Consider the following 13,069-nt stretch of genomic DNA (forward strand, 5'->3'; position numbering starts at 1 on the left):
AGACCTTGTAAAGTTAGAGACGCTGCCCACAGTACGCTGTTGGCTGCATATTTCTGATTGGTGGACTATTCTCAGTCCAGCAGTGACTCTAAGGTGTTTAAAAACTCCAGCAGCACTGCTGTGTCTAATCCACTTATACCAGCACAACACACACTGCTATACAGAAGCACAGATGGATTTAAGCATGCTTCTGTGAAACCTTTACAGAGGCAAACACACACACAAACACTCACTCACACACACACACACACAGAAAAGTGTCAGCTGCAATCTTTTTCTTTCCTTCTACTGAATCCTTGTGCTTTCTTGCGAACTACCTATATCTCTGTCAAAATAGAACACATAGCAGAAGTACAGCTCATCCTTCTGGATTGCAGAAGCTGCCCTTACTCTCTCACTCTCTCACTCTCTCGCTCTCTCTCCGTCTGCCCTTTCTCCTGGAGCTCCCGTTCAGCACAGGGTTCCCTGACGCAGCCTTAGCCAAAAGCTCAGCCTGCCACGGAAAGCAGAGCCGGGGATTCCAGGCAAAGAGCCAATGCACACATTCTCTCTCTCTCTCTCTCTCTCTCTCTCTTTTGCTCTCACTCACCCTTTCTCTCTATCTCTCTCTGTCTCTTTTTGGCTGTCTCTCTTTCTCTCTCTCTCTCTCTAAGGCCATGCAAAAAGCAGCCATCAATAAAATAAAAAGATGATATCTGCTTTCCAGATTTTTTTCTTCAGCTGGAGCAAGCGAGAGGTGAAAGTAGGGGGGCTAGATCTGTGGAAAATGTTCTGGCTGCTCTGGACTGTTGCATCATCCTAAATTTTGGGTTGTGTGTGTGTAACCCTTCTGTCCTGGGCTGCAGTGAAGCCACAGAGCTTCAGGGAGGCCCAATACCGTTAACTCTTTCAGCTCAGGCTGGGGCTTTAAGCACAGTAGAATGCATGCATTGATTATTGCCAAATAGGAATAAACTGCAGAAAAAAAAACATTTTCTTCTTTGCATTAGTAGACTTAATATTTAGTCTTATACAGTAGATTTCTATAATTGTATAAAATCCATATTTATTTTGTATATATATAACAATATTATAACGATATAAAAAAACAAGAATTTTATCAGATCTTATTCATAATATCTAGATACTAATAATGCACTCCAAATATCTTAATATATCCAGGATTAAAGTAGAATTAATGATACTGGACAGATATAATCTATATAACTTGTCTTAGATTTATATAATGGGAAATGAGAACCATGTTAAATTCTTTTGCTAAAACAGTAAAAAAAAAGTATTACACTGAGGTGATAACTAGGAGTACGGAGTAAGTCTTGTATCTCCAAAATGGCAACTTTGCAGGTAAAGGAAAAAACACTCTTTCTTTCTGAGCCCTTTCAATGAATAACCATGTACAGATTTCCCCTCTTTTCTCCCTTTCTTCTCTAGGGTAATTTATTTTGTTTAAGTTCCTTCATGAATAAAGACTTTCAAGTCTAAATTAAGCATGTTTGTGTTTTTTAATGTGAATTTAACAAAGGGAAAAAAGGTCAATATATGGTTGTTCATTAGAAGGGCTCAGATGAGTTTATTTCAGAGCATTTCTACTGACCCATTCATCTTAATCTAATATTTTGACAAAATAAGGGTCAGCCAGTTTCATATTGTTTTCATAAAAATGGACACAACAACAAAAAAGGATGTAGAAAAATATTTAGTGTGACTGTGACAATGCTTATGTCCCATGGAGGCGCTTGTCACTTTGCATGCACAATTCTAGCCAGATGCTAGTGGTATATTGGTATGAATTGTATGAGAAACTGCCTGCAGGCCTGCTGAGTCTGTATAACATGCATTGTTACCAAAAGTGTAGTGCTATCAAAATGATAGCCAACAATATTTAAGGCTAAATCAAATCAAATCAAATCAAATTTATTTGTATAGCGCTTTTTACAACAGGTGTTGGCACAAAGCAGCTTTACAGAAACATGATTACAGGACAAAGAATCAGGCAAAACATTACACATAGAAAATACAGAATACAGAACCCCCAGTGGGCGCGGAGGCAAGGAAAAACTCCCTCAGAGCTGCAGGAGGAGGAAGAAACCTTGGGAGGACCAAGACTCACATTAAAGGGGGGACCATCCTACCACTGGTCAAACGACTTTTAAATTAAAATTTAAAAAGTCTTTTATACATCCATATAGGTTTTATGTATTCAGGAGTGTAATAGCGCCACTAATGGCTTGGATGTAATCTGTAGTGGAGAGTAAGATGGTCGATGAGCAGCTGATCTGTGGTGGTGGTGGAGAAGAGCTGACTTCAGAAACTTCCATCAGTCTGGCCGGACAGGAGACGCGAGAGCCTGAGGGTCCAACATCGGTATCGGGTCAGACAGGTGGGCAGTCAGTAACTCGGAGGAAGGCAGAGAGATGGAATTAGTTTTGACTGGATTTATGCAAAACTGAGAATATTAAAACATTATCAGAGTGTGGCAAATGACTCCGGCAGAACTGAATAAAACAGCCTAACTAAAGGCAGAGAGCCAGAAGGTAACATAGACATGGAGGCACCCTGAAACACCAGCATCCACCCACTCCACCGTCCACAAACCTGAGTGACCGTGTGCAGTGGGAGAACAACAGCACCAGCATCTCAGTTTACCACAATTTCCTCTGTCCATGAACCCCTGAATCTGCAGCCTTATCTAAAGGGAAAAACATTAATTACCAAAAGCTAAACTAAACAAGTAAGTTTTCAGTCTAGACTTAAAGATTGAGACTGTGTCTGAGTCCCGAACATATTCGGGGAGATTATTCCAGAGTTGAGGCGCTTTATAAGAGAAAGCTCTTCCTCCTGCAGAGCTCCTCTGAATTTTAGGCACTACTAATAAACCAGCACCCTGAGATCTGAGTAATCGCGGTGGTTCATAACAGGAGATGAGGTCTTGTAAATACTCAGGAGCGAGTCCGTGTAGGGCTTTATACGTTAACAGGAGAATTTTATAGTCTATGCGGAATTTGACTGGAAGCCAGTGCAGTGTTGATAGTACTGGACTAATATGGTCAAATTTTCTAGTTTTAGTAAGGACCCTGGCTGCAGCATTTTGAACTAGCTGAAGTTTATTTAAGTTACTGCCGGAACATCCAGACAGTAGCGCATTACAATAATCTAGCCTTGAGGTAATAAAGGCATGTACTAATTTTTCTGCGTCATGCAGTGATAGGGCATTTCTTAGCTTGGCGATGTTACGGAGGTGTAGAAAAGCTGTTCTAGTAACATTAGATATGTGTTTATCGAATGCTAGATCTGAATCTATGATAACTCCAAGGTTTTTAGCTGCTGAACCAGGGGTGGCTGAGAAGTCAGCCAGATTTAGCATTAAGTCTGATAATTTATTTCTAGCAGCTTTGGGGCCTAATAGGAGAACTTCTGTTTTATCACTATTTAATAGGAGGAAGTTGTGCGACATCCATGATTTTACATCTTCTACACAATCCTCGATTTTCTTTAATCTCACTCTGTCATCAGGTTTGGCTGATATGAAGAGCTGCGTGTCATCCGCATAACAATGAAAATTCACATTGTGTTTTCTAATAACTTTGCCCAGTGGGAGCATATATAATGTAAATAATAACGGTCCTAATATAGAGCCTTGTGGAATTCCATATCTTACCTTGGTATAACTGGAAGACATATCATTTATCCTCACAAACTGATAGCGATCGGTTAAGTACGATTTAAACCATGCTAAGGCAGTTCCGGTTACACCGACCATGTTCTCTAGTCTTTCTAAAAGGATAGTATGATCTATTGTATCAAAGGCTGCGCTCAGATCGAGAAGTACGAGTAAGGAAACACAGCCTTGGTCGGCGGCTATAAGTAGATCGTTTGTTATTCTAACTAAAGCTGTCTCAGTGCTATGATAAGGCCTAAATCCAGATTGAAATTTTTCATAGATCTGGTTTCTTTGCAGGTAAGAGCAAAGTTGTTGGGCTACAGCTTTTTCTAAAATCTTAGAAATAAAGGGTAAGTTTGAAATAGGTCTATAGTTAGACAGTACACTAGGATCAAGATTTGGTTTCTTGATCAGAGGTTTAATTACAGCTGTTTTAAAGGCTTTGGGTACATGGCCCAGGGCGAGCGATGAGTTTACTATCATTAACAGAGGTTTAATTATATCTGGCAGTACCTGTTTTAATAATTTTGTGGGAACAGCATCAAGTGTGCAGGTTGTGCTGTTTGAAGAGGAGATAATTTTCTCTAGTTCTAGCTGTGGAAGTGGGTTAAAGACTTCCAACCTAACTTCAGTAACAGAGTTTTGTTCTAGATCAGCCAGACCAGATGATAGAGAGGATGTAATATTTATCTGTTTAATTTTATCCCGAATGTTTTCAATTTTACTATTGAAGAAGTCCATAAAATCGTTGCTGGTGTAAATGGCTGGAATCTGAGGTTCAGTACCTGCCTGGTTTTTAGTTAATTTGGAAATAACACTAAAGAGAACTCTAGGATTATTTTTATTTATCTCGATCTGTGAGGCCAGATATGCTGAGCGGGCTTTATTAAGTTCTTTTCTATATTTAACAAGACTGTCTTTCCACGCAGAGTGAAACACTTCCAGTTTAGTTGATCGATATTTACGCTCTAAATTTCGTACTAACTGCTTTAAGGTACGAGTTTGATCATTGTACCACGGTGCGAGCTTTTTCTGTCTCTCTATTTTGTGTTTAAGGGGTGCTACAACATCTAAGGTAGAGCGAAAGGTATTTTCTAAACCTTCGGTTAGTTTGTCTAGTTCTACTGGGTCTACAGGAGAGTACATTAGAGTTGATAAGTCTGGAAGCTTATGTGTAAATTGTTGGGCTGTAAAAGGCGTAATTGAACGTTTTACAGAGTAGCTAGGGGATGTACGTATATTATGACTAAGATGTAATTTAAATGAAATAAGGTAATGATCTGAAATTGCGGAGGTTTGAGAACGAATATTCGGGTTATCTATGCTCAAACCCAGGGTCAAAACTAAATCCAGAGTATGATTACAGTAATGAGTAGGTCCTGTTATATTTTGAATAATACCAACTGAGTCTAAAATCGATGTGAATGCCTTTTTTAATGGATCATCCAATTTTTCGAAATGAATGTTGAAGTCTCCAACTATAATCACTTTATCATTACTTACTGCTAAGTCTGTGACAAAATCACTAAATTCTTTTAAAAATTCTAAATAGGGCCCTGGTGGTCTGTAGATGTTAATTAAAGAAAATGCATTCTTTTTTGTAACTGGATTAATTATACTGGTGTAAAGAAGCTCAAAAGAAGTAAAATTTTCATAGTGTTTCTGATTGCTAACTAAGGTACTTTGGAAAAGTATGCAGACCCCACCTCCTCTACCGGACAATCTCGGATTGTGTATATAATTATAGCCTGCAGGGGTGGCTTCATTTAATGCTACATATTCATTTGGCCTAATCCAGGTTTCTGTCAGACACAGAACATCGAATTTCTGATCAGTTATCATTTCATTCACCAGAACTGCTTTTGAATTTAGAGATCTAATATTAAGTAAACCAATCTTTAGGCTTGAAATGTTAGTACTACAGTCTGGATATGATTGTTTAATATAAGTTAAGTTATTTAGATTTACTGTTTTAGTTTTTTGATGTTTTTGTTTGACTCGGGGGACAGACACAGTCTGAATACATTGGTATCTAGGTAACGTCTCTTTGCAGCTCGCAGACGGTCGGTTAAGCCTCTCTGTCTGCGGCCTGGTCCCGGCTCTGGATTGTCAGCAGCTTCTAATACTACTCTGCCGACTAACTAAAAGACTATGAGCTATGCTGCATGAAAGTAAGGCAGCACCCTCCCGCGTGGGGTGGACACCATCCCTACCTAAAAGACCAGGCTTGCCCTCAAAGTGTAGCCAGTTATCTATAAAGCCCACATGATTTTCTGCACACCACTTGGACATCCAGCGGTTCAGCGAAGAAAGCCTGCTGTAAGCTTCATCACCACGCCTCATTGGGATGGGGCCAGAGCAGATTACCTCCTCGGACAGCGTCTGGGCCTGTTTAATCACCTCTTTAATATTAGCCTTAGTTACTTCAGACTGCCGCAGACGAATATCATTGGCCCCTACATGAATTACTACCCTCGAATATCTCCTATTCCCTAACCTAAGGTTGCCACTAATGTCCGGTGCTCTGGCTCCCGGTAAACAAGTAACTGTTGCCGCTGGTGCCCCTAAAGGAGTAGCTAATTTCACGTGTCGGACGATAGAGTCTCCTATCACCAGAGTACCTTTAACAGGCTCCTCAGTTGGTGCTTCACTGAGCGGGGCAAACCTGTTTGACACGTGAACTGGGGGAGCGTGGTGTTCAGGTGGGCTGGCTGTGGCCTTTGCGGTAGCATTAGCCTTAGCCTTTCGACTATGCCGCCGAGACGTTACCCATTCGCCCCGCTGTGAGGGCTCTAAGGCCGGAGTCGAGGGGGTACTAACTCTCCCTGAGACACCCGGGGCTGCTAACAGTGAATCCTGCTGTCTATCCCTTATTAAACCCCGGACGTGCAGCTCTAACTTATTCACCTTATCCACCAAGGAGCTAACTATCTCACACTTAGTACAAATACCACTATTGTTACCAGTATCGGTGGATAAGGGATCTAAGCTATACATGCCACACTCTAAACAGGTGTAAACCTGAGCAGAAGCCATGGAGAAAAAAAGCACTCACCTTGTTTCAGTTGAAATTAGAAACTTACACAAACAAACTGCAGCAGCAAACAGCTAATCCAGCAAACCTGAGGAAAAAGTCTATAAAAGTAGACTGAGAGTGGATTAATAGGTGTGTAGAGCAAAGAGGAAGCAGACTAAAAGTGGATTAGTAAGTGTGAAGAGAGTAAAAGAGAAGAAAACAGAGAAAAGTGTAGAAGCTGAAGATTAAAGCAAGCTTTCAGCAGCAGAGCAGCACAGCAGCAAACCAGCACAGCAGCAGACCAGAGTAGTAGAGAGCAGAGCAGGGAGCAGAGCAGGGAGCAGAGCAGGCATAATCATGTTATATATCTGTCTATACAGTCACTGCACAGCATGCCTCTGCTTTTAAAGCTGTATGTAGGGGTAGCAGGCTGTTAAAAGGTGCACTTGCTGTTTTACTGCTCCCTTTTTGCTTGCTTCTAAACAGCTAATGAGCATCTCCCCAGGTCTCTGCCAGGAGTGGATTCTGCTCAATATTAGACCTGATGTAGCTTAAACTTCAAAGCCTACCTGATGCACATTCATACCCTAGGGGGTAAAGCCCTTTGGGAGAGGGGGCGTGGCTTTTTTATTGGGAGGGAAACCTTTTTCAGGATATCCAGGAGGGTCTGAGATTTTACATGCTAAATTAAAATAATTATAGGCCGGTTTAGTAAAGCTATTGTTGTAATAAAGGGTTATAAAGACGCACCCGAGAAGGCGGGTATGAAGTCGTGGAGTTCATATAAGGACAGCAAGCAGGAATCTGTTACTGCTGTATTTTTTTTAAAGACTCGTTCCATTTTTGTGCACAGGTACTGAAGAAAGGGAAAAAGGGAAGATTTAGAAATGGGCTATTGAATTGTGAGTGATTTGAGGGAGGTCACGCAGGGCTTTGAGTCACTTTCATCCTGCCTATTAGCTTTGAGGAACTGAAATGGGTCCAGGATTGACCCCTGATGCACAGTAGCAGCTCCACTCGAGGGCCTGTTTTCTTTGGGCTGGGTTTGATTCAGAGAGGCACACAGGAATTAATCCGCTGTATAAATGACTCTCCCCTGGGCTTCCCTGTAGGAACCTGAGCGTAAGGCCGCTCCTCTGAGCCAGTGAAAGCGGAGAGAAAGCTTTCCTCTCCCACTGTAATCACACTCCCGCTGCTCGCCTTCCCCTACAGAGACGAAACATCAAAAACAGCTGTCCTGCTTTTACAAGGCCACGTAATGTTTTATCGATCCTGCTATTCAGGGTACAAACAAACGCTGCGGAGGTAACGAGCACCCCTGGTTCGGCGCGTGTGCCTTTCTGCTTTGAGAGCTCCACAGAGGCAGCGCTTCCCTCACACCCCCTGCCTGCTTCTTTCTGCTTACGAGGGGAAACGGACGCTCTGATCACGCTCCTCCAGCCTGGGACTCATTTGGGGAGAATAAAGGGGAGCTGTTTTGCACTAACCTTCAGGTCATAAACACAAGTAGCACTGGGCATGCGCCAGGCCTGCCACTAATGTCCTGTCTAAGTACCATTGTATTGTGAAGTAGTGTCAGGTCTCACTATTACTCCAGTATTAGGCTCAGACTGTTCAGACTACCAGTCCAAATCTTATTTTTTATGTGTATCAGGATTGTTTACAGATTGATTTCTAATAGTCTGGATTGCCAAAACTGACATGATGTCAGATTTTTAGAAATTAGATCAGAATTAGCGCTGTGATGCAGTCCGGCTCTAGAACCCTGCGCTGATCCATGGATCCATTCTTGGCACACTTCATAGCTGTACATATAAAAGTGTCTGGATTTTAACAATAAGCATGTGCCCATCACCTAATCACACTCATAAATCAGAATTCTCAGATTCTGCGTTAGCTATAGCTCCCATTTATCTCTTTGTACAGTTGTTATTTGTTAGTGCTGTCCGTGTCAACCAAAGGTGGATGGGTTCTGCTTACTGAGTCTCTGACGCCCCCACCACCTTGCCACTGTTGGCCTTACATTTGTTGTAAAAAGCACTATATAAAAAAAACTGAATTGAATGTAATTGAATTACAGTCAGGTTTGAACAGATGGGTGCCAGTCTGGAATGGTTGCATAAATCAGATTTTAATGTGTCTCTAATTTTTTTAATGGGTCACTAACAGCACAACACCATCAAATTCAAAGTGATGGAAGTGTAGGGGCTCAACAAGAGCGATGCAAATCTGATCTGATAACTTGCAAATAACAGTGTGAACAGTCATCTCAACAGATCTGATTTGAGAAACAGATCTGATTCGCTTGCATTTTTAACAAAGCCATAGTCTCTTGTTTTTAGTAACACTTTAAAAAGTCTCTTATATGCAACATATGAATGGATTTGTTTTTTCTGTAAGAGACTCCTCAATAAAAATTATATTATCATTAGTATTAAGGTTCGTATAAACCAGCTCAGTCAGTCTATACTGGTAGATACTGTCATTGAAACTCATTAAAAAACTATTAATCAGGCACAGCATTAAACTTGGTAAATCCGAATTTTATTCTGATATTTTGGTATTTTTTTTACCACAAAATCAAAGAAAATTGACTGTGTACATTTTATATCCCTTTAAGAACCAAAAACTGTTTAATTTTTTCTTAAACTGCCACAAGAATATTCTTATTATCCAGTTCTAACCATCACTGTGTATTGTTTGTTTCTCACCTGGTTCAGAGGGCATGTGGGCATTCAGTCAGGACCTCACGGCCATCCTGGTGAAGCAAGAACCCAACCTGCTTTCTGAACCATCAATCACCACGGCGTCCCCAATGGCCACCTCCAGCACTGCTGCTCAGCCCCTCACCCTCGCCCCACCACCACAGAGACGCAATACTCACGACAAGGTGAGAGAGAGCTAATGCTGTCTTCCATTTACTTTTAAAGTTGGATGTTGGAGCTGTGAACGTGTCCAAAGAAACAGTTATTTAAAGAGTTTGACAGTCATTTTAAAGTTGTTTTATGATTAATTTTATCAAAATATAAATGTAAAATTTTTTATGTGCCAGGTTAGCAATGCTAGTTAAATTAATAATGCATTTCCTTTGCATATTTCACTTTGCACATCCAAACACCATGTCCACAGCTAGTTACAACATGAACAGCAGTGCTGTGTATGTCTGATTTATTATAGTGACACACAAACAGATAGAAAATTGTTAATAAACTTTACAATACTACTAAATACTGTTAACAGGTCATGCAGTTATCTTGGATTTTAAACTCTGGGTTGGGAAAAATTAGTTATAAATTGCTGTATACAGCTCTGGAGAAAAATAAGAGACCACTTAAAAGTGTGTTTCTTTGATTTTACCAAATTAAAAACCTCTGGAATATAATCAAGAGGAAGATGTATGATCACAAGCCATCAAACCAAGTTGAACTGCTTGAATTTTTGCACCAGGAGTGGGAAAAAAAGCAGTGTGTAAGACTGGTGGAGGGGAACATTCCAATTCCAATATGCATGAAAACTAAAAACCAGGGTTATTCCACCAAATATTGATTTCTGAACTCTTAAAACTTTGTTAATATGAGCTTGTTTACTTTGCATTATTTGAGGTCTGGAAGCTCTGCATTTTTTTTGTTATTTCAGCCATTTCTCATTTTCTGCAAATGGAGAAATGTTGTCTGTAGTTTATAGAATAAAACATCAACGTTCATTTTACTCAAACATATACCTATAAATGGCAAAATCATAGAAACTGATTTTGAAACTGTAGAAGTTTTTTTCCAGAGCTGTTTATTTCACCCCCACCCCCAAACATCCGTGGGCACCCATGGGCACCCCTGCTTTACTGCTTATTTTTTAATGTGAAAAATCAATGTGACCTCACACAGATATAAGATCACAGAAAGTATGTACAGTATATAGTAGTTGATCCAAAAGTGCAGTGAATGCAAGATTACTGGATGAACAGGGAAGCTGACAAACCTTACACACACTGAGAACCAGAGGGACCGCTGCTGCATTTGGAAGAGAATGAGAGACACACACACATCCTGAACTGTTCTCGTAGTCAGCTGGCAGCTTGCACTAGAGCTCTGCCCAGGGAACATGTTCTCGTTCTTTCTCTCTTTCTCTCTCTCTCTCTCTCTCTCTCTCTCTCTCGTGCATGTGTGTGCGTGTGTGTGTTTGTGTTTGTTAGGAGTTCAGCTCAGTGAACCCTAGGCCTGAACTCCAGCTGTTGCAGTCTCAGCTCCAGTGCTGGGTCTGGTTCTGTTGAGGCCGACTGTGTGATCCTCCGTCAGTGTGTAAAACTCCTCTGTTTGTTCTGATTACACACTCGCCCAGACCAGCGGCCTCATCTGTGCCTTATAAAAAGTCTGCTCTCTCTTTTTTACTCACTCACACTCTCTCGCGCACTCACACACACACACATGCACTCTCTCTCGCTGTCTCTGTGGAGCAGTATGTTAGCAGGTGTTTGGTATTTGCCTGCCAATATATACAAACACGCAGGACAAGAGCACTGACATTCTTGGCTTCCTCTTTACAGCAGAGTTTCGAGCTCTGTTAGCATTTTTGGCTAATGTTGTACGTTTTATTCAAGTGTAAGGAACTAAAGCAGTGGGTCATTAGAGCGAGCAGGGAAGGACATAAATAATGTATTGAATGTACAGTGCTTGATTTGTCGTGAACCGTATAGACCGTATACGGTCCGTATAGACCGTATAATACCGTATTTTTTGCACTATAAGGCGCACTTTTCATAAACATCTATTTTCTAGTCTATTTTTATACATAAGGTGCACCAGATTATCAGGCACATTGTGCGACACAAGTGAGGAACAGGGGCGTCTCAATGTTTTCCTTCTAATTTATGTTTTACTTAACTTAGCTTAGATTTATTTATAAATCTAAGCCAAGTAAACAAAACTGTAATTCTTAAAAAAAAAAAAAAGATTTTCTTTGAAAGTCAAACGAGCGCTGGATGTTATTCTACACAGATTTCTCTCCTGAAAACTGTTTATTTCTGTGAGTAAAGCGCTTCTGCTTATTTACAGTAAGCTTAGATTTACAGATTTCCAATCAGGCTGGGTGCAGCAGCATTAGTGCTGCGATTAGCGGCTAATGCCGCCCGACAGCGCTACACTGAGGAACCTACACTCAGTATTCCTGTAAGCCAGGGCGATATTAGCTAGTGGTTCGTCCCACATAGCTTGTTTTAACGTGGTAAACATGCAGGCTACAGTCTGATAATACTCCCCCCTGAATAGTGAAAGAGCTAGCTAGCTCTTATTGCGGTTAGTGGCTAATGAAAATGCTGCTCCAGCAGTGCTAGTCGAGGTTAGCAGCAGGCTACAGGCCAGTAGGACTCACCTCTGAACGACGAAAGAGCTAGCGCTTAGCTTGGTTCAAGGCTAATGCTAATACTGCTCCAGTCTCAGTGCAGGAGAATTAACTGAAACTCCTTCAGCAGAGTGGCTTTACTGCTCCTTACAATCTGACTGACTAAAATTCATATTATAAGGTCGATTTTTGGGAAAAGTAAAGGATTTTAGATGCGCTTTATAGTGTAAAAAATCAAAATTTTCACCTAGACTATTTTTGCCAATAATAAAATATATATATACACATTTTTATGTGGAATCTATAGATAAAGTAATGCATGATTTTGTGTGCTCTGAAAGAGTGTGTGCCAGAGAGAGAGAGAGACAGAGAGAGAGAGAGAGAGAGACTCACAGGCACAGACAGAATCCTATGGGGAGAGTATAAGTACACAGTCCAAATGACACAGCATTATAATATGACATCCAGTAATTACTATAATTTAGGCACAGCTTTATATAATTTTTGCTCTTCGGAAGAGGAGCTTTTCTCTTCTACGGAAGTTCTGTGGCTAGTCTGCGTTCAGCTCACATGTCAATCAAAGAGCAACTTTATGACCTTTTGATGGTATTTCAATAGTTTTTTAAGCTTTTTCTATAGAACCATATTAGGGCTATGAGGGCTGTCAACATTAATGCATTAACGTCAGTGCAGTTAATCTGGAAAGTTTAACTAGTTATTTTTTTAAGCAAATTAAAAAAGAAGAGCAGTTAGCAGTTTTATTTATCAATATAACACATATTACATATTACTGTCCGGAAAATATATTACCTTTTATTTATACTGAAATGTATGCTCTCTTTCTCTCTCTCTTTCTCACACACTTTTGTGTTCATGCACACACAAACATACACAGCTGATACACAGCGTTTCCTCTTTTTAAGCTGTTGAAGGTGTGGAATATGGAGCTACACTAGCATATTAAAACTCTCAGTTAAACTCAGCAACTCAGCACACTAAAATATTCTAGTTTAAAAAGCATCAAAACTACCCTGAAATATTATAATACAGTAAAAAAT

General features: G+C 40.5%; 1 protein-coding gene across 2 annotated transcripts in view; it reads left to right on the plus strand.

Moving 5' to 3' along the window:
• creb3l1 (cAMP responsive element binding protein 3-like 1) overlaps positions 1-13,069 on the plus strand; it is a 56,513-nt gene that overhangs the window by 23,907 nt on the left and 19,537 nt on the right. For both annotated transcript variants that reach the window (XM_007244920.3, XM_007244919.4), the window contains exon 3: positions 9,398-9,567. In XM_007244920.3, the coding sequence (XP_007244982.3) occupies positions 9,398-9,567 (170 nt within the window). The remainder of the gene's footprint in view (positions 1-9,397; positions 9,568-13,069) is intronic.

The sequence above is a fragment of the Astyanax mexicanus genome, chromosome 23 (genome assembly GCF_023375975.1).
Source record: "Astyanax mexicanus isolate ESR-SI-001 chromosome 23, AstMex3_surface, whole genome shotgun sequence".
NCBI lineage: Eukaryota > Metazoa > Chordata > Actinopteri > Characiformes > Acestrorhamphidae > Astyanax > Astyanax mexicanus.